The following is a 26,979-nucleotide window of genomic DNA, read 5'->3' on the forward strand; positions in this document are numbered from 1 at the left end:
AATCAATTCATAACTGTTATAAAATGCAGTTTTCTGGATATTTTTGTTGATATTCTGTCTCTCACTGTTAAAATAGACCTACCATTACAATTATAGATCACACATTTCTTTGCAAGTGGCCAAACTTGCGAAATCGACAGGGGGTCAAATACTTAATTTCCCCACTGTATCTAATACACACTGTACTTGCAATCAGACAGAGATTTTTCTAAACACAGCACTGGCTTTTCATGCACATACCTGAGACACTCTCTCTTCCTGACCCATCATTGAGGTATCTTCTGATCTATCATTGAGGTATCTTCTGATCTATCATTGAGGTATCTTCTGATCTATCATTCAGGTATCTTCTGATCTATCATTCAGGTATCTTCTGATCTATCATTGAGGTGTCTTCTGATCTATCATTGAGGTATCTTCTGATCTATCATTCAGGTATCTTCTGATCTATCATTGAGGTATCTTCTGATCTATCATTCAGGTATCTTCTGATCTATCATTCAGGTATCTTCTGATCTATCATTGAGGTATCTTCTGATCTATCATTTAGGTATCTTCTGATCTATCATTGAGGTATCTTCTGATCTATCATTGAGGTATCTTCTGATCTATCATTGAGGTATCTTCTGATCACACTCTCTCTTCCTGATCTATCATTGAGGTATCTTCTGATCTATCATTGAGGTATCTTCTGATCTATCATTGAGGTATCTTCTGATCACACTCTCTCTTCCTGATCTATCATTGAGGTATCTTCTGATCTATCATTGAGGTATCTTCTGATCTATCATTGAGGTATCTTCTGATCTATCATTCAGGTATCTTCTGATCACACTCTCTCTTCCTGGTCTATCATTGAGATATCTTCTGATCAAACTCTCTATCTAACACAAAACACTAATCATTCTGTACTGAACCTGCTGTTCCACATATCTGTTTTTTGGATTTGCAATAATTAACTACATACCAAACACTCCTGAGCTAAACCTCCCCACTACCACTTAGCAACAGTGTCACATTACACATATATTTTCCATGTATGCATGTTATGTCTATTTTATAGTTGTTACCGGTACATTAATAGAATCAGAGAAATCACTTGTATGCATTCAGGTTTATTGTAGAAGGAAGATATTGAAAGGTGGCCTTGTTAAGGCACCTGAAAATGTTCAACAAAATTCTTCAGTATACAAAAATACACATCTCAGTGACTTCCATATGATAATAAATAGTTAACCATGCATTCTACAGTAGAAAAGGCACAGAAAACAGTCACTCAGTAGTAATACAAATGATTAACTACTTTACCAAAATGATCCCGATATCAATGCAAGTGACAACTGTAACATTATATTCAAATGATGAAAACACATAAACATTAGTTGCTTAACCTTAGTCAATAAATATTGTATCCTATATGACCATCAGTATACATCCTTGAAAATTAAACTGGCATTGTAAACATAATGTAAAGAAATGAAATAACACTTCTCACTAAACTCAAAAGACAGAGATAAGCAATCTTGCCTCTGAAAACTCCCCACACATAAACTTTATTCCCCTTAATACATGGCAGTTTACAGCTATATGTACATATTTTAGTCCAACCCCAAGCCCTTTCTTGTCAGGGCCACTATTGGGGAAAATGACCAGAGTCCACCACAATGCTTGAGAACATACAAACAAACAGCCAGTGCCTTTGTACAAGACAACCATTGCTACATGAGAGGAAGACTGAAACTTCAGAAATGTTGATTAATGACCGGCCCACAGACTGTGACGGTGCAACTGTAACCGCCCCACAGACTGTGACGGTGCAACTGTAACCGCCCCACAGACTGTGACGGTGCAACTGTAACCGGCTGCTACACTTGGGTGATTGCTGTAAACCTTACATGTACAGCACTTTATTATTATTGATAATTCTAAAGCTATCCAGCTTCTCAATATTCTGGGATAGATCATGTGGTGTACGTACACTCACGTCGTCCCTTGATCTGTTTTATGCATACATATCTTCATTGCACTTTAAGGCCACACAATGATACCTACATATACACTTCTGTCATACTGTACACTAACAATATGGATTGAAATCCCAAAAATTGTGCCATTTTCCCATGATGTCTTTGGTTATGAATTCAAGCTGCACAGATCCATCATAACACTAACACAACTGTTCATCCTAAGGAGAATAGAAGCTAAGGGCAGCTCATTTCTAAATGATTTCTCCCCTTCAAAGTATTTAAGAATGAATTCTGTATTGCAGTAAATGTGAAATGATGAGCAGAGTTAAATAAATGAGGTACTGGCTTCTCTGAAAACATAGCAGTGACAAATATCTGATATGTCTGTCTGTTTGGACTCATATTTATAATCATATTTACCCTTTGATTGCTACATACATAACCTCTGAGGAATTCACTTCAACCATATTCAGGTGCTATTCCTAAACTATTATAGCACCTAGCTTTCACCCTATTATTCCACGCTTTATTTATAATTGTTTTCATTGATATCATATTCTTTGAAATCAAGAGGTTGAAATCTCATTAGCTCATCCTTGCACTGAAATTTGGTTGAGTCAAATAATATAAAAACATCAGACTTGAGTAAAAGGAAACACTGTAAAGAGAAGAAAATGGTTAAGTGGACATTCCTTAAAAGCAAACAATTAAACATGAATGAACCATGAGTGTCCCTCTTTGCAGCTATTTAATTATATTGCACCCTCTGCCGGGCTCAACTAATGGAACAGATCGTAATCTCCAACTATTTATACAGACTCATTGTAAGCAACTACAAAATATTCTTTATACGTCTGAAAGAGGCACCAAAGGCAGTTTTGCCAATTTCAAAAAGACTTCAAACCACTTCATATAACATACTGGAAGCACAAATAGAAAAAAAACTAACAAATTACAGTTGGAAGAGTTATGAATCAGCAGATAAGCTTTTCATGACTGGTCAAGCAAAAGATCTCACTTATTCCACAGTCCAGAAGGAAGAGCACATTAATTACTGTTTGTGTTCCACAGAGATACAAAACTTGATACCTTAGAAGAGAATAAAACAGTATCGAAAAAATACAATATTGCACCTTCATCATAATACAACATAATTTTTAAAACAATTAATAAATGATATAGAATTACAGTGCACTTTACTAAATCAACGTAAACTGATGTATTAGCAAACTACAAGGCATTTTAACATTAATAAGTGTTAGAAGTGTATACATACACTGGTATGCATATTCACACTGTGTACAACTTAACAGCAAATACAAATATACCCTGTTATACCACCAACTTAACAGAATTTGGCATTGGCTTCCTATTACTGTTACAACTTAACCCTGAATGAAGCTTAGAAAAGCAGAAATCCATCAAAAAGCTTTACGTAGCATCACTGGTCAATGCAGTATCTTATCTAACTGCAGTATCAATATCTATGAATATTTATTCCTTATTGTAAAATATTCAAATATAGCCGTATATTAATGTTCAGTGTTACATTAGAAACATTAGAGATTTAGAGATTCCTCGACCTTGTCATGACAGTAAAGGTTGATTAAAACATGGCACAAATTGGTTCAACCTCTACACAATGGGATCTCTCTTTAGAAACATTTCTTGAAATTCCTCATTTCCCTATTTCCAGGCCCAATCTTTTAAAAACGTATCATCAACTGAGGAAACACTGGCTGAATTGGAAATGTTCATGTAAGTGATGGTTTCACAGAAACAGCAAGTTGTGTTAGTATAGTTTGAATCACTAAACTTAGTAAAATTTCACCAGTAAAGCACATTTTCCAATAAATATGGCACAGAACACAACTTTCAAATCCATGCAAACAAATAAATATAGAAATAAAGAATGATTCAGTAGTAGTAAATGACATGAGAGTAAATCATGTAAAATAAGTTCAAGTGTTACATAAAAAGACACTGATCATGCAGTAAAATAGATATCCAAGTCAAGCAAGCATACATATCCAATCACTGTCTTTTAAGAAACATCTTTTGAATTTAAGATCTCTCCGCTTCTGCTGCTTCTAACTGTTACGCTTCAGTGAGCCATTTCCTTCTATGTTGAAATGTAAACAGTGCAGTCAAAGACATAATATTGCTAATGGTTTAGCTCCACTGGCTGTTACAGTCATCTAACCCAGGGTAAGGAGCCATTCAATAATAACAAGGCCATAGTCTATGCAAACTCCACAGTTAGCACCTTATGGAACTCTCTCTACATTTTTTTTCCTTCAGATTTTTCACAAGACCAGAATCAAATGTGGCATATCTAATTGTGCCATGAATGTGCCAGTATGTTAAATTGACTTTTCTCAAATAAGACAAATTCAGCTGTGGAATTCTGGCAATTCAGTCAGGGAAGGGAACCTTTCACACAAAAAGTCTCAGAGATCCATTAAGGCGCTCTTGGCCAGGTCTTTAGTTCCCTGGAGGATTCTCTTCATGTGACCCACCTTCGAAATCCCCAGGTCCTGCAGAAAATAACAGACAGACAGAACAGCAAAACATAAGAAAAGCACATGGTCTACACACTTGATTCTTCTGATCTATGGCTCAAAGGGTTTACGTTTCAGTTTGAGGTTTTTGATGTACTCTCGTGTCTCTAGCATGTACAGGAATTAGACCTTTTTTTGTAGTAAAAGTTACATTCATGTAAAAGTAACAGCATTTTTACAGGCAAATCTTTCACTAAGATCATAGTGATTTTGCAAAATAACTTGTGGAATAGTTTATGATCCCACTGTTGAGAATTTCTACAGACACACACACACACACACACACACACACACACACACACACACACACACACACACACACACACACACACACACACACACACACACACACACACACACACACACACACACACACACACACACACACACACACACACACACACATACACACACACACACACACAGAGACACTCACACTCCTTTGTCATGTTCAGCAAATCCCAAAGACTCATATAATAAAGCTGCAGTAAGGAGTTGTGGTCTGAAACTAGCGAGCTAACTACAAAAGACCTGGCAAACACCACAAATGACACAGTTGTTACTGATACAACCTTGCTGCATGTTATCTAGTGTCTGTTGCTGATGTTGCTCGAGCTGCCTTGAAACCTTTTCTTACATTTTGGCAGGGTGCTCTGTCCTGGAACACAGAACTACACAGGGTGCTCCGTCCTGGAACACAGAACTACACAGGGTGTAGCCTAGGTGGCTAGGGAGAAAGAGCGCTCTGCTTATCTGTCCTTCACATGACCACATACCACCAAAATACATTTGTCAATGATACCAAAACTAGTTTCGTTCAAAAACATACCTCAAAATGGTTGCTTTAAGGAAGAGTAGTTTATATGTAAACAACACAGTGAACCTGTTTTAGTCTAGGAATGGCTTAAAGTTAGTTGATCATTCTTAATCACTTATTCTGCAGGTTTTCAATACCACTGCGCAAGAATATACCCGGGGAAGATGGGTGTCACACAAGGCACAAGATAACTGTACTGAGGGAAAAAATTCTGATGCATAGTATCCCACTTGATTTCACTTATTTCATCAACATGTAATCAAAATGTTACTTTTGTGTCCCTGCTTGCTTAAGAGGCTTTCAAATTACATGACTTTTCAGTAAACTTCTACTCATAGGCAGTTGGGGAAAGTCTTAGCATGCTCACATGACAGCCATGTGGTGTGTTTTTATCTGCTCGTCTCAATCGTCAACGTGCCTACTAGATCCTATCCCTACAAAACTACTTAAACACGAATTTACTCTCATGTCATGTATTACTACTGAATCATTCTGAATCAATCAATAATTCACTAATTTCAGGATATGTTCCACAATCATTCAAAATAGCAGTGATCAAGCCATCTCTTAAAAAACCTAACCTTGACCCTGATAATCTGGCTAACTATAGGCCCATATCTAACCACCCTTTCTTGTCAAAAATACTTCAAAAAGTAAAAGCAAAGCAACTTACTTCCTTTCGACATAAAAACAATATCAAAGAAGACTTCCCATTTGGCTTTAAAGCCCATCACAGCACAGAAACGGCCTTAGTCAAAGTTCTGAATGACCTACTAATCACATATGATTGTGGGTGCACTTCAATACTGGTTCTTCTAGACCTTAGTGCTCCTTTCAACACTTTAGATCATCATGTATTACTACAAAGACTTGATCATCATTTTGGCGTCAAAGGCTGTGCCCCATCGTGGTTTAGGTCTTACCTTTCTGATCGTCATCAATTTGTTCATGTTTATAATAAGTCATCCAATCACACCAGAATAAGTTATGGTGTTCCCCAAGGCTCTGTCCTTGGATCCCTGCTCTTCTCCTTGTACATGCTACCCTTAGGTGCTGTCATAAGGAAATTATGGCATTAACTTCCATTGCTATGCTGATGACACCCAACTGATGAAATTGTACATCTACCCAAACGAGATTCCTGCCTGCAAGATGGCTAACAACTTCTTGCTCCTTAACTCAGATAAAACTGAGGTTATGCTTGTAGGCCCTAAACAACTGAGAATGACACTATCTAGCCATCTACCGTAATTTCCGGACTATTGAGCGCACCTGAATATAAGCTGCACCCACTGCATTTAATTTTTTTTTTATTTTGAACATAAATAAGCCGCACATGTCTATAAGCCGCAGGTGCCTACCGGTACATTGAAACAAATTAACTTTACACAGGCTAAAATGAATATGAAAAGTAATACAATAGTGATGCATATTATTAGTTTAGTTGGTTACGATAAGTGCACTGTTGCTTTAAGAGAGCACAGTTGCAAGAGTCAATCAGAAATAAGGTAGTTCTCCCTGTTCAGGTAGAACGTTAGATTGAAGACAGCGAGATAGAAGAAAGACGCTAGTTTGAAACCAGTGAGCTAAAGAACTTGAAAAGACTGGATTTGTACTGTTGTAAACTTTTATTTTATTTTCTAAAGTGTTTTGAGTTGTGTTCTGTCTACGCCGGTAGACTGTGGTTATTTTGACATTAGTTAAGTTATTGAGAGATACTGAGAAATCGCGTGGAGCTAAGCATCCATGCTAGCATCCTAGCTCCACAAAGCCACCGTATACAGTCACAGGTATCATAATCCATAAATTAGCCGCGTCATTGTTTAAGCCGCGAGGTTCAAAGCGTGAGAAAAAAGTAGCGGCTTATAGTCCGGAAATTACAGTACCGATGGCATCTCATTAACATCCAACACTAGTATCAAAGTTCTTGGTGTAATTATCAACCAAGACCTCCTAACCCTCCAACCCTCGGCATACACATACCCACCCCCACCATACTGCCATACACTTATTCTACCCCATACTCTGTGGTAGCATTTTCCTGTAATGTAAATAATTGCCATCATTGTCATTTTTTGTTCTATTACTCTACTCACCCTTGTAAAAGTAACCTTAGAAGCACACTGTATATATATCCACTAAGCTGTTCTACAATACTTAATACAAATGCTCTCCCCCGACCTTTTCCTTTTTGCAGATCAGTTGTAGGGATATCTAACAAGTTTGATTTTCAAACCAGCGACACCAGCGAAAATTGAAATACAGACATAATGGCAAGCCAAGCAGCAAATCAATACCATAGATCATATACCATAGATCATACATCATTTTGTAGCTGTGCATTAAAATGGGTTGTCCTGTCACTTCAGTGAAATGCTTCTGATAATTGTTGCAATTCTATTTTATTTGTTTATTGGGAATATCGACTGACAAAACCTTTGTCTTACATTTCGAGAAGACCTAAATAAATATGTATTCAGTCTACTAATACAGTGCTGGCAAAACCTTGCTAGCTAACAGGATATCTGCACTGCTCTAGTGCAATAGACAATATCCATAGCCGATATTATAGCAGACATGTAGCTAATGTATTTAAAGCAGCAGTAAGGAGTGGTCTAAAACTAGCGAGCTAATATGGAAAAACCTTGCAAATAGGTTGGCACAGGGCTATTGGACAAAAGCTTGCTAACATGCTAACTGGTGTCTTTTGGTTATATAATTGGAAATGCCCTGGTGTGAAAGCTTTTGTTATATGTTTTGTCTAAACAACCTGCACCAAGTAGGCCCTGCTGCTCCAGGGTTGACCCTTCAAAGACCCCAAAAGGCACCTTACCTATCAACACCTGTCGACTAGCTCTAGACCATTGTTACATTCAGTCTGGGGCCCATGTATCCTTTGCTCCCAGGGGCCCTTGAATTCATACTCCGCCCAGGATCATTCTCTCACTTTGTGTGGCAGTCACATTACGCACCGCTATGCGGTAGTCTAGTTTATCATGCTTCTAAGACTATATTTTGATGCTTGATAATAATAACTTTTCAAGCAGCAATACGTATTAATATGAAAACCTAAGTGTTGTTACATAATAATAATACAAATAATAATAATAATAATAATAATAATAATAATACATTTCTTCTCCACATTGACCTTGAGCTCTAAATATGACTGTGCATCTTTTTGTGTTATGTGCTTTGATGACATTCCAGCTGTGCGGAGTAAGACGACATTCTCAAGTTAAAAGGCAGCATAATCTCAATCATTTACAATCAATGCAGCAGTCCAATTACCTGGCAGAGGAGATGGAATCTGTAATGACTGGAAACTCACACAGCTGCTGCCTGTGCACAGCAAACGACTCGTTTGAATAACGGATCTTTTCAAGTTACACCTGGTAGTTATTTGTCAGCACTGTGGATGAGCTGGACATTCTGCTGTCTGCACTTCCAATGGATAACTGTCCATTAGTAATCCTCGACTAATCCTACATCTCTGTTGCGTAATTGCACTAGAGAAAAGCTAATGGCCACTCCTCTACATTTATCTGATCTGATTAGATCTCCTGGGACACCCTATTGTTCATCCTCCTGTGGCTTCGCTTCATTGTAACCTCAGATTTTGTAACCTTTTTTTACTGAAAAAGTTGCAACCACTAGTGCACAATTCTCAAATGCCTGAGATCCTGTTTTACCTTGTCTGGACATCAGAGCGTCTTTGAATTCATTTCCCCCTCACGATGAAGAAGAAGTATTTATGCTTCTACAACATAGTCGTCCTCTGGGACCCTCCTCACTTCCGATTTGACCACTCATTCACAGATTTATATATGATTTCTTCACTCAGCTCCAGGAACTTGGCTACTGTATTCAAACAGGCTTGGGCTACTACTTCAGTTTCACTTAACCCATCAGAACTAGAGACCCGTCTCCACTCTTCCCTTTGTGGTTAGGTTGTGTTCAAGCAAGTTTCTGATTTCCGGGTGACTCAGTGATATTTCAGTTTGGATGAGGGATCGTCACCTTAACCTTCAATCTTTTGAAAACGGAGCACCTGGTAATCCCAGCCAATCTAGCTATCCCACAAAGTATTAACATCTAATCTGGTTCATCATCATTGATGCCAACTAAAACGTGGGTGTTATGACTGATGACCAACTTTATTTCTCTGAACTTCTGTCTCTAGGTCTTGTTGATTCACAGCTTTTTTTAAAGCATTTTTCCTAACTAGGACATTTGTTTCATTTCTTTTTCAAAATATAACCATAGTTTGATGTCACTATTATTGTTTATTATTATTATCATTTTTAGTAATACTGTTTGGTTTTAATGTAAGATATTTAATACTGAAATGTGTTGCATTATTCTTCTGGTGTTGTTTTACTCCATGTTATTGGCTAAACTATAAACTATTTAGTGACATATGGATACTTTGACAGAACATGTATCTAACGTGGCCAGATATCAACATAAAGTTAGTTTGCTTCCTTTCCAAAGGCTCCTTCTCACCAGAGCTGCAGCACTACTTATTTTGGACCTATTAGTTCCAACCCCTTTCCTTTTCAATTTCAAAGGTGTCCCAGATAAAAGTTACTTGATGATGGGGGGCAAGGGCACCTATTCATCTGAAACACCCTTGAAGTTTGCCACTAATGGTGCTTAAAATGTGCCGTATCTAAATTTCTCCCAGTGTTTACAAGAGGTTACCCTAGGGTATATACAAAAACTGAATTCCGTACATGTGTAAGGGATAATGTATAGTCCGCTGGTTAGGGATGCACAATATTGAATTTTAGCCGATATCCGATATGCCGATATTTACAAGCTCATGTTGGCCGATTGCCGATGCCGATACCGATATATACACCTCTGCTTTTTAATTATTGAAAAGTCTCTCCTGTACTAGAATTATTCTGTTATTATGATAGGGTATTGCTGTAGATACGGGACATTATAAACTTGATTTGTATCATTTTAGAAATAGACATTCACTCATGAAAACTATTGAAATGATTTCAAATATGGCAGATTTATTTATATTTTCACGTCACAATGTTCATACTTGAACAGTACCTCCTTGAACTTGAACAACTACACTCTGGAAATGCAACTTGGCAAGCTAACATTGGTTAACTGACTTACAGTTTAATAACATCCCTTCTAGGATTTCTAGACTAATCTATGTAAGGTTATTGCCAAGTTAGCTATATAAATTCCATATATGCAAAAGTAAGCCATGTACAGATAGTGTGGGCTCGTGACATAACGTTTCACATCCCGTCAAATGAGATCATCAACTTCGCAGGTGTCACGTAGCATGCAAGCTAACTAGCTAGTGTTGTCTAGCTAACTAGCAACTTATTAACTTCTATTAGCGCGCGACAGGTAATGTTGCAAAGCGTTGCACGCGGGTGGTCTGCATCTATGCATGTAACCTACGGTACGGCCAAGCTGTCGTCTCCTCTTCCATCTCCTGAAATGTTTCCTGACAGATAGCATGTCAACATCCTCTAAAACTGTGAAGTACTGCCACACAGCCGACGTGTTGAATTACGTTGTTGGCGCTCATAGTAACCAAAACATTTGCTTTGCGTGCGCATAATTTGAACGTCACCTTATCGGCCAGGTACATCGGCAGAAATTTTCATATCTGCAGATGCCGATAATTAAGTTTTGAAGCTTTTATCTGCAGATACCGATGTCGTGCCGATATTATCGTGCATCCCTACCGCTGGTCAGTGTTGGAAATAAACCCGTCAGGACGAACAGGACCCCAATGCACAGTTGAGGGCTCTTGTTTCATCCTTAAGGGATTCATTCTATTCCGCAAAACGCTAAAAGACATTCCTCCAAAAAAAACAGTTATTCACGCAAAATATATAACTTTATGTTGCTGACTTTAAAATTACACTGAATTTCTGTTACAAAAAGTGAACGGACTACTTGTGGAATTATATGGAAGATGTGAATTAGAAGCACAAAACCCGTTGCCAATGGTACCCCTTGAGTCTCCATCAAAATGTTTGTTGTTTTTTTTATGCCCAAATGGCCAAAATAAACCAAAAAAAACTCATCAGGGGTCATGGGGCAGGTGTCAGTAATCCAACCTTTGATTTTCTCTGATTCTCTCAAACCTTGGGTCTTAATAGTATACAACCCTTTCAATTTAGTGAAAACACAAACTATTAAATTATTTCATTAACATATTTACTAAGGAATGATAGTAGAGACAGAAAATGAACATGTCTCTCTCCTTTGGCCTTGGCCTTGAGTGCATGGCTCTATCTCTTGGCTCCCAGATAACAGAGACCAGTGCTGGGTGCCCTTCCTGTATATTTGGGGGGCAAGCAGCAACACCCTTGAGGTACATATCTGTACCTCAAGCACTCTAGCGCCACCAACAGGTCATAGTTGGAGGTACATTCACACATATACATTTTGAACCGTATGAGGGGAAATAAAAAAATGAGGTACTGCTGGAATCCTTCACTCTCTATCTCCCTTTGTCCCTACCTTTCCCCTACGTAGCCAATATGGTGACCATTGAGGGTGCAAAGTCTCCAGCGTTTCACACTAAATGTTTTGACCATCATGGCACTGCATGTGGCCATAATTGTCAGTGTGAACGCAATTATGCACTCAAAATAGCATGTGTAAGTGCGGAAGAACAGGAATTGGGTCAAGTTAAGGTCAAAGCACCCAATGACTTATATTTCTACCATATTGGATTTTTATTTAAGTGTTTTTTCGCTACTACTCAGAAAGCTTTTGTCCAATCTTCACCAAATGTGTCACAAATGATCATCGGACTAAGCCTCAAAAAAGTTGTCAAATGGATTTTTGATTGCCAAAAGCATTCGACCATGACATCCCATCAAAATTGGCGGCTAAGGGGGGGACTGTGGCGCAAACAGTAGCCCCGACCATATTCGGGCTTGACGCCCATGGAGGACACAGGTTCGAATCCGGCCCGATGTCATTTCTCCTGTCCACTCCCCACCTCTTCTCCTTCTCATTTCCTGTCCTACTCTTCACTAATCTATCAATTAAAGGCATAAAAGCCCCAAAAACAAATCTTAAAAAAAAAAATTGGCGGCTAATTCACCCTGAGCCCTCAGGGGCGCTTTAATAATATATATAAACAAACATTTTCTTGGTCAATACTCTTCATGTAATTAGTTTAAAATCATGATTATTTCAAGTCATGCCTTTTGTGATCATGAGATCCATTTTTCCATTTCTTGTTCTGCAATCGTGTTTGACGGCAAAGCCGCCAAACAGGAAGGGAGGCTTTTTCTCAGTAATGCTTTTATGTATCTACACCAAACTTGGGTCCAGAGTCACTTGCCCTATTTGACCAATCAAGGGCGCTATAATAAAAAAAAAGATTAAAGCGAAGATTAAAACAAGGTTGAGCTTGGTTTTTGAAAGCGTTTTTCAGTGAAAGCCAATCAAAATCAGTAGCGAAGCGGTGACACAAGAAATGGTGCAATCCCTCAGCCAATCGTAGGTAAGTTGTTGTAAAACTCAGTAGGAGAGCTTACAAACATGCCCTTGATATGAGGACATCAAGTTGCCATGGCGCCTACGTTGTTTGCAGGTATATTCTTCTTATTAAACATTTTTTACTTCTTCTTTTGCCATAGGATGTCTGTAGCAGCCCCTAGAACTGTATGGTCAAATGTTTTGAAATCTGGCACACTATATTGAGGACAGTTCAATGATGAAACCGCCAAACACGAGTGAGCCGATATCTCAGCTACGCTTTGATGTATCTATACCAAACTTGGTAGAGCACACTTGGAGGCGCAATAGTAAAAAAACATGTACAATTATTTCAAGTCATGGCTTTTGAGATGCTGAGGTCAGCCCATATTGCAATTTCCTGTTCTGTTATCACATTAGATGGCGACACCGTCAAAACAGGAAGTGAGGCTATCTCTCAGTAATGCTTTGATGCATCTAAACCCAGCTTGGTGGCCTCACTCAAGACGCCGCCCTGAGGGAAAAGGGACAAATTAGACCGGTGTGCGATAATGAGGTAATGAGAAAAATCGGTCACTACTTTTAATGTCTTTGATCTGACAGTTATTTCAAATAATGCATTTTACGATCTTCAGGACAGACCATGTTGCCAGTTTGTGATCATACTCGATGGCTAATGCGCCAAACAGGAAGTTGGGTCATAATATGATAGTTACATGATGTATTGGCACCAAACTTGGTAAACGTAAATTTGACCACAAAGGGAAGCCACAAATACGATTTTTGAGTTTCAAAAGCATTTGTCTGTGACCGCCAGTTGAAATCTGTGGTGAAGCTTAAATTGTCATAAAAAGTAGCTAGGAGTCCTTACAATCATGTCCCTGACATGATGAAATACAGTTGCCATGATGACTATGCCCAGCTAAGCTGCTGCCCCCCCCCCCCCATTGCTGCTTGCAGCTATATTATATTGTTTTTTCTGTTGGCTGGTAATTGCCAGCTTTTGATGGTCAAAATCCCTAAATGAGCATTCTTACCAGACATCATGTTTTTCAATTTGCACTCCATGGCTATGGATGTTTAACCTTTGCAATAGTGACCGTCTTGATTTGGGAGTTTAGCTAGCTGTACCCTGACTGGGCTATATTGGCTTAAGCTAAATGCATTATGTGCATTGCAAGATGCAAATAAACAATGGACACTTTCAAGTTGGCAGTAGACTAAACTTTAGTAAACTAAAATGTTGCATCACATTTTAGCATAGAATACTGTTTTCATTTCCCCTTGTTTTAGCTATAAATTATCACTGTTCATTAAACGGTTAAACTGTTTTGAAGATGTTGTCATTCTTTTATCAACCCAAGATGTAGGTAATATTTGTGGTGGTTATATTTGCATTTTTAACAGACACCCTAGAATTGTCAAATTTAGCTCGTAAAATAAATCATTTTTGGACCAGCAAGAAGACAGCATACATTATATGTCTAGTAGATACAGCACTGTTGACAGACTGTATTGAAATCATCCCAAACTACTAAAATGTAACTGGATGCACCACACAAATAGTCTCAAGGTAACACTATGCAATACTATGTAATAAATGACACCTCTTCATCCTTAGGTCTATAGTCCATTGTAAAAAAGTTGTTAACATGGTTATCCATTTTAAGTGGTAGGAAGATGAAAATCAATGTGGTATACATTAATAAGAGTAACATTTCGGGACAGATTTTACCGCTTTGAACAATGTTTGAACCTAGTTTGTATTCTTTGAAAACCTTGTAGCAGAACAAATGTCAAGCACCCTCAATAAATGTCCATCTAACATGACCAGCTAGGCCAATGACATTTCATTAACGTTGCTAACAATAGCTGTCCTTCTAATGTCACTGTATCCACTTAAAGAACACCCCTGGACGCTCGTATGGGATTCCAACTCCCAAAAGACAAAACAATACAACCAAAACTGAACAAACATGATCTTATTCCACACAACAAAGCAACAGCTATGAGAGGACATGATGATCATATATCATGACACTATCAACATGTGGGCCATGGGAAGCTGCAGGATGCAATATTATCAGTGATTGGTTGTCAATGGAGATGCAATATTATCAGTGATTGGTTGTCAATGGTAAAAGCGTTATTCTGTACAACAATATTTTGATTGAAGAGCTACTAACTAAGATGCAACGTAACTAAAGGTGGTGTATTTGAAAATGAATGCAGCACTAGATTTCAACTATTTAAACTATGTTTCAACACAAGGTTTAGGATGCACTTTACGCCAAAACTTACCATCAAAACCATGCTCAACTGATGCAACCGACTGCCGTTTGTCTTCAAAGGCAGCGTTACCCTACCAAAAACTTGTCTAACCTGGTCAATGTCTAATAAACACACACCCCTCACACACATACACACACTACACACACTACATACAATCTACCCAGAGATATCGTTAACACATACGCATTGAATATCTATTAAAAAAACGAAGTGTTTTGAAAGGGATTTTGCCAGTATTCGCAACATAGATTCACGTCATAGATCTAAAATATATGAGATATTGTACAAGGACATTCATTCATATCATGGGTAAACTCTACTGTGATGATACAGCCATAACATATTCAAACATTGCTTTTTTGGTGCTTCTGAATGTGTTATAAAATCCCTTTATAGGTGCACTTTGTTCATCTCAGCAGTAAGGTTTGCAAAAGATCTCTCTCTCTCCTTTTGACTTCCATTTGGATTTCTCTCCTGACCACTTCCTGTAGATACCCATTACCTCTCCTGTGGAGTTGGTATGTGTGATGAAAGCCGCAGTGTGTTAGTAAATACATGAAAGTAAGGTCCCAAATAACAACATTTGCACAGAGGATGCCAAGCAGAGCAGTGCAACACAGAGAAGCAAACAGGGATCAGTAAGGACAGGGAAAGATCAGACAGCTTAGAGGAAGAGGAAGAGGAAGAGGAAGAAAGAGATTTGAAGAGCACGTTTTTGACTGATCTGAGGGACACATCAAGTGGGTTACTGGGGGTATACCTTCAGGTCTCTCCTCTCCAGGTGAAGGAGCTCGGAGCCACGGATGTCGTGTCGGATGAAGGTGTCTTTGTACTCCCCCAAGCTGAGCTGCTCCAGCCAGGTGGCCACTTCCTCCGTACCCCACCTCTGAACTACACAAGTCAAGAGCAAGAAGCCCCCTTTCAGTCTCCAGCCCCCTCAGATGCATCACAAAAGCAAACAGGGTCAGCCCAAATTTAAAACAAATCACAAAAGGAGGAGAAGAAACATAGAGAATGACAGGGAAGAAGTTGCAATAGCAGCCGGCAAAAGAGGGGGTCGTAGAGGGCTCTGATAAAGAAGAGGAACTCTCAGAGGAACTTGAGCATGCAGGTTAAAACGCTGTGGACACCCACCATCCATTCAGAGCAAACACAGGAGATAGGAGGGAGAGGAAGAACGAAGCCTGTGCAGCCTGAGCCCGTAGCATTCCCCTGTGGTGGCGGCTAGCTGGCGGCTAGCTTTTACATCTAATTCACCTGCTAGCTCAGCCTGAGCCCGTAGCATTCCCATGTGGTGGCGGCTAGCTGGCAGCTAGCTTTTACATCTAATTCACCTGCTAGCTCAGCCTGAGCCCGTAGCATTCCCCTGTGGTGGCGGCTAGCTTTTACATCTAATTCACCTGCTAGCTCAGCCTGAGCCCGTAGCATTCCCCTGTGGTGGCGGCTAGCTTTTACATCTAATTCACCTGCTGGCTCAGTAGCTCAGTAGTGCAAACCTGCAGCTGTCAACACTTTCAGGGGCTACAATATTATGAAAGATATTAGATGTTAAATGATTTCTACTGTGGATAACTTGTTATTTCATCCAAATATGCTAAAACAAAGGCATTACGAAATGATTTGATTGTTATCAATTCACTGTATATGTACACACACACACACTTTTGAACACAAGCGTGTGTTGTTTATTTGTACATACACACACATATTATATATACATATTCAAATACAAACATCATCTCATACACACTAGTGTTCACTCACAATGCTCCAGTTTGTTTTTAAAAATGAGATTGGACATTGCCATAACATCCATTTTGTTTCACAGAATTGTTCTTCCACTTGCAGAATTTACAGCTTTGTAGACCTTTGCCATTCTAGCTGTCAGTTTCTGAAGATAAGGGGATTTTCAACACGCCCTTCTCAGTGGTGTGTCGTTTGTAGGACCGTTTTATCTCAGTAAGATGCCAACCTGCTGATTGTGCAGGCCAATCATCCCGGAGTTATCTTTTCACGGTGTCAGATGACAACGGTATTTTGTGTGTAATATTTAATTTTAAACATAAAATACCATATTTAGCAGACGCTTTTATCCAAAGTGACTAACAATTTAATATAAATAATATTGAGATATAACTGAGATAATACACTGACAATAATACAAAAGATAAAAGCAGCAATAACTACACTGTTTTGTTTTCTGTATTCTATTGGTGAGGGGTTAACACTAAATTACCAGGTGATTTTAAAGGAACTGAGTCTTCAAGCGATTTGGGCAGGTCGTTCCACCACTGAGGAACCGAAAATAAAAAATACCTTGACTATGATCTCTTGTTGCACAGAAATGGCAATGGCAAGTGTTATTTCTTGGACGGACATAATAGACAAGTTTACTTCTGTAGAATAAAATGTAGGTACATTAGGTGCTGATCTGGGGCCTGCTCTGTAGGAAAATGACTGTGAGCACTCACAGAGAGGGTAACAACAATGTCCTCTTTAGCCAATCAAAGACAAGACACACTATCACCAGGCTATCTTTTTTGATCAGTGCTCGTTTCAAAATGCAACTGGATAAGCTAATCTAAGTTTAACATCTGTCTACCATTACTGTGTAATATCTTTAAATAATAGCTTGTTGCTAACTGAAGTTACGTTAAAGTTTAAGTTGTTATCCGACTGAAATGCAAGGATAAACCACAACAGTTAATGTTGAGTTACTCTTATGACACCAGAGATGTCCTATGACTAGCCCAGTAGGGTAGTGTGTAATTCTAGTCGTGTGGTCTAACCTATTATCCCTATTTCTTTGATTAACCATGATAATCAGAGTGGTAATAGTCATGTAGTGTATGATACCCCATTTCAAAAAATATGTTAAGATCGTAAAATTTGGGTAGTGTAACCCAGACATTTATAGAAATTGCTCCACCCTCAAAGATTTCACAAAACTCAGGAAACATTTAACTTATTTCTGCAGTTATGAAAAAAAAATTGTGCAGTTATGCGCTTTCCAGCCTACACGTATTCTACCCTTGACTTAAGTCCATGATTTGCGCATCATGAATGCAGTTACGCTTCTGGGGGAGCAATGGCAAAATCTGGGTGCTTGTTATTTAAACATCATTTACGTATATTCTGTGTTTGACTTTCAGCTACAGACATCTGAGGAATGTACTAAGCCAATCGATCTGTCAGTAGCGAGGTTTAGTTAACAAATACTTCAGAAAAGTCAATGACAGCATACCCAGGTTCCGGCTTCAAAATAAAAGTTAGATGTTCATGTATCCACTAGCGGGGTATTATTTCATGAATTAATGTTGAAGTATAAAAAACTGTGTCTTTAAAAGTTGCGGGCGGCCGCGGCTATGGTGAAATTCTAACATGCCGTCGGCGGCCGCTATGGTGATTAAAGGGTTAAACATCATTTACGTATATTCTGTGTTTGACTTTCAGCTACAGACATCTGAGGAATGTACTAAGTCAAGCGCCACTACAAGGGCGAAAAAAATGATGCTGCCTTTTAAGACAGCAGAATGCTTACTTCTAATATTATTATATACTGTATGTACATATGAAGTTCCAAAATCACAATATTTGTGTGTCAATATTTCTTAAACATTATTTTTCACCCTATATTACATTGTTAAACAGAAAAAAACTACTTTTAATCAACTTTTGTCAACAAGCATGATAAATAATTAGTTCAAATAAAATAAATCTCAGCAATAAAATGGCTATAAATTTGACCAACATTTAAGTATGCCTTACTAACCCTGAACTAAATGATAATAATTGCTCCACCCTCAAAGATTTCACAAAACTCAGGAAACATTTAACTTATTTCTGCAGTTATGAAAAAAAAATTGTGCAGTTATGCGCTTTCCAGCCTACACGTATTCTACCCTTGACTTAAGTCCATGATTTGCGCATCATGAATGCAGTTACGCTTCTGGGGGAGCAATGGCAAAATCTGGGTGCTTGTTATTTAAACATCATTTACGTATATTCTGTGTTTGACTTTCAGCTACAGACATCTGAGGAATGTACTAAGCCAATCGATCTGTCAGTAGCGAGGTTTAGTTAACAAATACTTCAGAAAAGTCAATGACAGCATACCCAGGTTCCGGTTTCAAAATAAAAGTTAGATGTTCATGTATCCACTAGCGGGGTATTATTTCATGAATTAATGTTGAAGTATAAAAACTGTGTCTTTAAAAGTTGCGGGCGGCCGCGGCTATGGTGAAATTCTAACATGCCGTCGGCGGCCGCTATGGTGATTAAAGGGTTAAACATCATTTACGTATATTCTGTGTTTGACTTTCAGCTACAGACATCTGAGGAATGTACTAAGTCAAGCGCCACTACAAGGGCGAAAAAAATGATGCTGCCTTTTAAGACAGCAGAATGCTTACTTCTAATATTATTATATACTGTATGTACATATGAAGTTCCAAAATCACAATATTTGTGTGTCAATATTTCTTAAACATTATTTTTCACCCTATATTACATTGTTAAACAGAAAAAAACTACTTTTAATCAACTTTTGTCAACAAGCATGATAAATAATTAGTTCAAATAAAATAAATCTCAGCAATAAAATGGCTATAAATTTGACCAACATTTAAGTATGCCTTACTAACCCTGAACTAAATGGCCTGCTCTGCCCTGCTCTGCCCTGCATGTGCCTGTGCTCCTGAGAGAGAGGGCCACCGGGGAGAAGCGTGCCAAGTACAAAGTAGACGGCCACAAGTGCTCCCACCTCATTTGGATTTACTGCGCAGACTGCAGGGCCTATATTCACAAAGCACGTTAGCTTTAGATCGGGCGTGAAGATCTTTGCTTGTTGCTTTACTTGTTGCTTTACTAGTTGCCTATCAATGAAATTAGGGCCCACTCTCTCAATGGCGAGGGAGTAATTGTGGAGCTTGTAACGGATGCAATAACGCCACCAACCAACTGAAACACTTGAATTTAATGTAACATTTCATTGTAAAATCAAACTAGTTCCCGTCTACACAAATGTGTAATGTTACAGATGCATTTTCAAAAACAGACTTAGTCTGCGGGTAGCGTATTCTGTTATCATTCAATTTGTAGCCTAAAGCCTAGCGAAGCTGCACAGGCACCCATCTTTCTTCTGCCACTGGAGTCTATGGCAGCCCATAGAACTGTATGGTAAAACGTTTTGAAATTTAGCACACTGATGGGGGACAGTCCCCTCATTCTTTTAACACAGATTCATGTCTGCACCTTGAGCACTCTAGCGCCACCAACAGGTTGAATTAGGAGGTGCGTTTAAGGACGTAACTTTTTAACTGTATGCCTGATTTAAAAAAAATAAGGCACCATTGGATTCCTTGGATCAAGCCAAGTTCAACACATCCTATACCTCCGATACAGACTTTCTGAAAAAGTTAAAAAAAAAAAGTTCTTCCAATCTTCACCAAAATTGGCACAGATCATCTTCAGAAGAGACCTTACAGAATGGAATTTTGATTTTCAAAAGGCATTCTTTCACCACAGGCAATCGAAATTGGCGGCAAAGCCGCCAAACAGGATGTGAGGTCATTTCTCAGCAATGCTTTGAAAAAACCTACTTCGTATGTGGACGTGGGACCCCATCTTGACAAAGCACTATTTATTTGTTTGTCATCGGACCACTCCTGGCACTGCAATAAGCAGAAATGTATTTTGGCTAATAACTGTTGATGTGTCTGCCTTTTTAAGTGTCTGGTAATACCATGGGAGGTATCAAGGCCATTCCAACTTGTCATGGCATACATAATTGATGCAGCTGCCATATTTTACTTCATAGAAAGACCAAAAAAAAATGTCAAAGGCCACATATTTTGTGCATAACTGGAGGTGTGTAAAAAAAAACATTGACGCGTGAATGGGACAATAGGGCCATATAAGAATAGCCAATAAATAAGCTGAGACTAGCACACTGGCTACATAACACTAGAGTGCGTATACATTACAGCGAGGGAGATTAAGGCTATGATATCTTAGAAAGGTGTACACCACATCCTTCACAGAAAAGTGCACACAGGCTTTAACCACCTTGATCTCCCAAAACAAATATAGACTGGCAAGCTCCTGGAAAAAAGTGCTTTCTTTAAGGGGTGGAGCTCCTGTAGCTCAACTCAAAATTAAAAGCAAGGTGCGGACAACACCTCAAGTCATGGGGTGACTACCCAGTCGCTTTGAATAAAAGTGTCTGTTAAATGAACTAATGTAAATGAAGGCTACTTGATGGGAAAATATAGCCACAAAAGTTGACTTTCACTGAGGCATGTTCGATTTCCTGGAATGGAAGGTGTGGGTCCAAAGAAGATGGAAAGAAGCCCATGAAGCACCACCTCTGTGCTGTGATGGTCTGGGGCTGTTTTAGAGTGGAAAAAGTCATCAATTTGGGTTTCATCCTTCTGTGCTGTGATGGTCTGGGGCTGTTTTAGAGTGGAAAAAGTCATCAATTTGTGTTTCATCCAGGAAGTCTTGAACCAGCAACAGACTATTTCCTCTTGTCTGTTTCTTATTGGTCCCAGTTTCACTTGCCAAGGCGACAATTACCCAAAGCATAACTCCAAGCTTTGCCAATCATATGTGATGTGGAAATGGCCAGCTGAAATGTGCATCATGGAAGTTACCAAATTGTGCTGCCATTGAAGGACTTTAACTATTTGTCTGGGAACAGCATCCAACCATTGTGAACCATTGCAAATCTTTGGGTTATCTTTGGAGCATTTAATGAATGTTTCAATCGACTGAAACTGACTGTTCAGCTGTCTAGAGCATGAAAAGCTGTAATAGATTTTTTGATGAACTTTTAAGTATTTTTCTCTGCTGACAAATTGTTATATTTAATAACATATGTCTTCTTTGCATGTTATGTGTTTCCATTGCTAACTCTAAAACATATACTACTGTTCAAAAGTCTATTTGGATCCAATAAGGTGCCAAATGAATACAAAACAGTCAAGACATCGACAAAGTTGAAAATAATACTTTCTGCTCAAAATAGCAATTTTGAATTTGCTTTCCTTTAAGAAACCCTTAATTTTCCTCTTGTTCTTAGATAGCTGGGACTGAGGACCACAGGGTGTCACAGCACAGAGACAACTCTTGGAAGGGGGTGTGGCCTGTGAAGTGTGCTGACATTTAGCAGACATTCACAGGGTGTCATGACTGGACTACCTTTGCCTGTGGCTCCATTACAGTCATAGGCAAATACTGTTAAAACACATGGCTGGTTATTTCACAAACAAAACAAAACAAAACACTAAAGATACATATACAGATTCAAAACAACATTTCATCCAATCACCCAACAATACTACAACGTGGCTTATGAACCATGTGCATATCCATGGCCCCAACCATGATTTTGGAATCATTTCCTCACTGTTGTGGACATATGCTTCATGCAATCTGGTAGCTAAATAATCAAACTCTAGAGGATTTACCTGACTGTGGACTGGACTTCTTGGGTGCTTTTTCCTTCTTGAACTTGGGTACTATGCGGAACATACTACCACGGCTGTTCCTCTTGCCATACTCCAGGGAGTGATCCTGGATGACACAACAATAATAATAATAATAATAATAATAATAATTTATTTGATTTGTAATGCACTCTTCATTCAAAAGAATCTAACAAGGGTTAACAAGGGTTAAACAAGGATGAACAACCTGTGCGCACAGATTTTCAAAGGGTTGACTGTAAAAACCCCATTTCCCAAATAGTTGGGAGAAAAATGGAAAAAAGGAAAAAATGTATTGGGCTTTTTCCTACACTGATAACACATGGTTTAATAACACTTTAAGCACCCCCGTCCCCATTGTTCCATCATTCATACAGGTCTTCCGCTGTCAACTGTCTGGGGCCTTTGTGCCTGCTTCAGTCGTTGGCAGGTTAGAACTGCAGGCATGGAACTCAAGCACCTACACTCTCTGTTTACACATCCATGCACTTGGAATCCAGACAGAAATGCAGTTTGGTGTCATCCCTGGAAAATGCAGGGATGTCCTTTCTTCATTCCTGCATTAGGTACTGTCTGCAATTCTAATCCGTGACACTTCAAATTCAGCAAACTGCTCCCTCATGGTCTTCGAGATGTCCTTTCTGTGTGTAAAACCCCCTCTGCTGTTGTTACACAGTCCTGGCTCTGTAAATGGGAAACAAACACAGTAGCCCAGACTGAAGAATAAACAAATCAACAATTAACACGCTGTTTCAGGAGCGTGGGAGGGAGAGGTGTCATTTGATTGGCTGTTGAGCTCAAATATCAGAATTGCCTTTAATGGTGCCAAGCCATTGGCCCTGACATACCTGCATGCCATGACAGACACTGACTCTTGGACCTGATGCTGATAACATCTTGGATGGCCATTTTCTTGTTTGGTCCAGAGAATCTGATGACTGTTTTTTCCCCCAAAATCATGAGACATGCTGACCCGCCTAACCAAAAACAAAACTGGGATGCAACGGTGTTTGTGTTGGCTAATGAGTAGGGATGCAACGGTGTTTGTGTTGGCTAATGAGTAGGGATGCAACGGTGTGTGTGTTGGCTAATGAGTAGGGATGTTTGTGTTGGCTAATGAGTAGGGATGTTTGTGTTGGCTAATGAGTAGGGATGCGACGGTGTTTGTGTTGGCTAATGAGCAACGGTGCGGTAGGCCCACAGTTGGGTGTCTTTATATTTAGATGATGGAGGTCTGCGCTCTCCGAGTGCCCCTCTAGTTTCCTTGTTTTGCTTCTTGTCGGTCACAAATGATGGTTGGAGGGCAACAGCGAGAGATTGTTGTGTTTTGGCTAACGAGTGGACTCTGCTTGCTCCACCTGGGATAGGGCCGAGGGGTGGGGACGGGAATGACAAATGTCAGAACTGTTTCCAGTAGCCAACCAGTTTCCTCCAGTAGCCAACAGTGGCAAAGCAATGCAAACTCTACTTTGTTTGTTAACAGACCTTTTATCCTTGTGATCGTATTGAATGCTGAATCCAAAAAGGTTCCCAAACAGCGAATTTAAAAGATTCAAATTGGCTCCTCTCTGTTTAGATAGCGTTCACCACTGTCAAATTGGAGCTGAGATCATTTCGTTTTTAGTTTCCCCTCTCTTCTCCAGCTCCTATTTGCATACGGAGCGCTGCTAGACTCCAGGGGAAGTTCTAACAGGCTCCAGAGATGTTCTGTGGATCTGAATCTATAAAGTACGTGTAGTCAGCACCGCAGTAATGAAGTTTTGAAATGAATAGGAAATTGACATGTGTACCGTAATACCTCGGTTCACATGTGTTTATTGAACTGTAGGCATTTGAGCAACAGCCAATCAATTTACACCCCTCTCTTTCATGGTCCTGAAGCAATGTGTGGATTGGGCTGGAATTGTTTATGGTTCGGTCCAAGCCACTATGTCTCCCACTTCCAGAGCCAGGACTGTGTACAAACACCAGAACATTTTCTGAGCGCACATACTGAGCGGACAACGTGAGGAGGAATTTGCTGAATTTGGCCAAAAGTGTATCAGATTAGAATCACAGACAACACCTTTAACAGACGTAATAGCCATCGTCAGATCGGATTCCAATTCCATCCTTCAAGTTAAATGGAGAGAAGAATGATGGTCTTGGGAGTGATGGACATGACCGCTGTAGTTCATGATCTTCACACTCACCTCTTCATCGTTGGGCTGGAGGATGTGGTAGAGCCAGGGGATTTCAGCTAATTTGTCTAGCTCAACCTCCACAATCTGGAGGGTGCTTGATAGTAATTCCTCATGAGGAGAGTCCAGTTGCTGAGGTGAAACAACACAAATGCATGAAGTAAATCCATTCACACAGATTGCTGCCGCGGAAGACAGTCAAAAACAGCTACAAAAACCTTACCAAAGACGCTCGTCCCACAAGCAATGACTCTGTCTCATTGTGCAAGGCCTTAACAGTCGTTGCCACTTCCATGGCTGTGTTCCGGGTTAGATTCTGAGGAATACAAATAGACAAACCAATTGTGAACTTATTGAAACAAACTGAAATCTCCCCTTCTAACCGCCTCGCACTCCCGAACTGCGTTGGTATCTCTATTTGCTTAAATATTACACTAGAATGGTTTTATGGACACTATCCTGTAGCAAAAATGGTCTGGTTTGTTTTCTAATTTGCCACCATATGTACTACATCTAAATCCCCCTTAGAGACACTTTGTGCCATACTGTTACCAACACAAATCCAACTCCAAATCTATTTGAAGGACACTTGCATTTGCTGAACTCACAGCTCATATGTTGTGTCATAAATTGTAATATTTGTTAAAAAGCTATAACAATAAGAAAGATTACAAAGTACTAGAAGTGATATTTCCTTGATACCATGAAGCTGTATTTTAAAATTCATAAGGTTTCTAACATGGTGTAGACAAAATAGCTCTTTCAGAAATAAAGCAATATTATTTTAAGGTATGTTAGTTGGAAAATAAAAAAACTGGCAGAACAACATATTTGTTTTTGCTATACAGCTGGAGGAACGTTAGGAGGATTTAAAAAAAGTGTAATGGATTATAAATCAAGGACTTCTCCTTTAACTGCTGCACCAAACTCTATATAGAAATCACGGTTGAAATGTATGCAAGTGCAACCTTTAACTTATTTATCCATTCAAACATCAGTGCATCTTGTGAACTTTTGACCACAAATATTTTGTTTGTCCACTGTGGTCTACCAGATGAAAACTGAACCTTTATTCCATTAGAAATTCAACACAAGGACAGATGATAAGTGTATTTGCATTACTGCATGACATGGTACTTGAGGGGAAGACAATGAAACATGAGCATGACTCACCTCTGGGAACTTAGGGTGAGTTTTGTTGATGGCATGGGAGGAGGCATTGACGGCATGGGCAAGCTCTTGTTCCAAGAGACCGTTTGTTTTCGCTGCTTCACAGATCCTGAATATAACACAACCGAGGAAGACAGGGTTGGTGATCACAAGGACAATCATGAACACTCAAGAACACTCTGAATGCATGACCGTAGCATTGCTATATTGGAACCGGTTCTCGGTACCCAACACCTAGTTATATGTTGTCCCTCGTCGCACCAACAGGAGCAGCGCTCCAAATGTCTTTGTATGTAAATACAATGACAATAAAGGCTTTTCTATTCGATTTCTAGAACTTCTATTCTATTTCTAGTCGGAACTTATGGCGGGTTTTGCACTGGCGGGTGACATATACTATGAAGATTTGGATTAGACCTCTAGGTAAATAGAAGTAGAACAACTGGGTGTGACATATACTATGAAGATTTGGATTAGACCTCTAGGTAAATAGAAGTAGAACAACTGGGTGTGACATATACTATGAAGATTTGGATTAGACCTCTAGGTAAATAGAAGATGAACAACTGGGGGTGACATATACTATGAAGATTTGGATTAGACCTCTAGGTAAATAGAAGATGAATAACTGGGTGTGACATATACTATGAAGATTTGGATTAGACCTCTAGGTAAATAGAAGTAGAACAACTGGGTGTGACATATACTATGAAGATTTGGATTAGACCTCTAGGTAAATAGAAGTAGAACAACTGGGTGTGGCACCTGGTGATGAGCTCCTCAGCAGCACGAGCGCACATCTGAATAAGGATGGACTCCTCCTCAGTGGCCAAGTCTACTGACTGCTGAGGGTACAGGTGTGGCCGCAGTGGGGGCTTGTCATACTTCAGCTTATCCTCCCATGACTTCAGGGTGTTTTCAAATGCCTGCGCGCACACGCGCACACACACACACACACACACACACACACACACACACACACACAAAGCAAATAAAGAAAGCATTTTCATTTAGTGCTTGTGT

At 39.3% G+C, this 26,979-nt stretch overlaps 1 protein-coding gene across 9 annotated transcripts in view; it reads right to left on the minus strand.

The window, feature by feature from the left end:
• Positions 1 to 1,099: 1,099 nt before the first annotated feature.
• dgkh (diacylglycerol kinase, eta) overlaps positions 1,100 to 26,979 on the minus strand; it is an 83,548-nt gene continuing 57,668 nt past the window's right edge. For 7 of the 9 annotated variants that reach the window (XM_031561188.2, XM_031561182.2, XM_031561200.2 and 4 more), the window contains 7 exons: positions 26,722 to 26,882; positions 25,960 to 26,065; positions 25,010 to 25,102; positions 24,799 to 24,918; positions 22,589 to 22,694; positions 15,880 to 16,010; positions 1,100 to 4,504 (listed from right to left, as the gene is read on the minus strand). In XM_031561188.2, coding sequence (XP_031417048.1) covers positions 4,418 to 4,504; positions 15,880 to 16,010; positions 22,589 to 22,694; positions 24,799 to 24,918; positions 25,010 to 25,102; positions 25,960 to 26,065; positions 26,722 to 26,882 — 804 coding nt within the window. In that variant the 3' untranslated portion in view covers positions 1,100 to 4,417. Of the gene's footprint in view, positions 4,505 to 15,879; positions 16,011 to 22,588; positions 22,695 to 22,814; positions 23,291 to 24,798; positions 24,919 to 25,009; positions 25,103 to 25,959; positions 26,066 to 26,721; positions 26,883 to 26,979 lie in introns of those variants that run through there. The other 2 variants (XM_031561207.2, XR_004162982.2) reach the window with 2 other exon arrangements.

This window comes from Clupea harengus, chromosome 2 (genome assembly GCF_900700415.2).
Source record: "Clupea harengus chromosome 2, Ch_v2.0.2, whole genome shotgun sequence".
NCBI lineage: Eukaryota > Metazoa > Chordata > Actinopteri > Clupeiformes > Clupeidae > Clupea > Clupea harengus.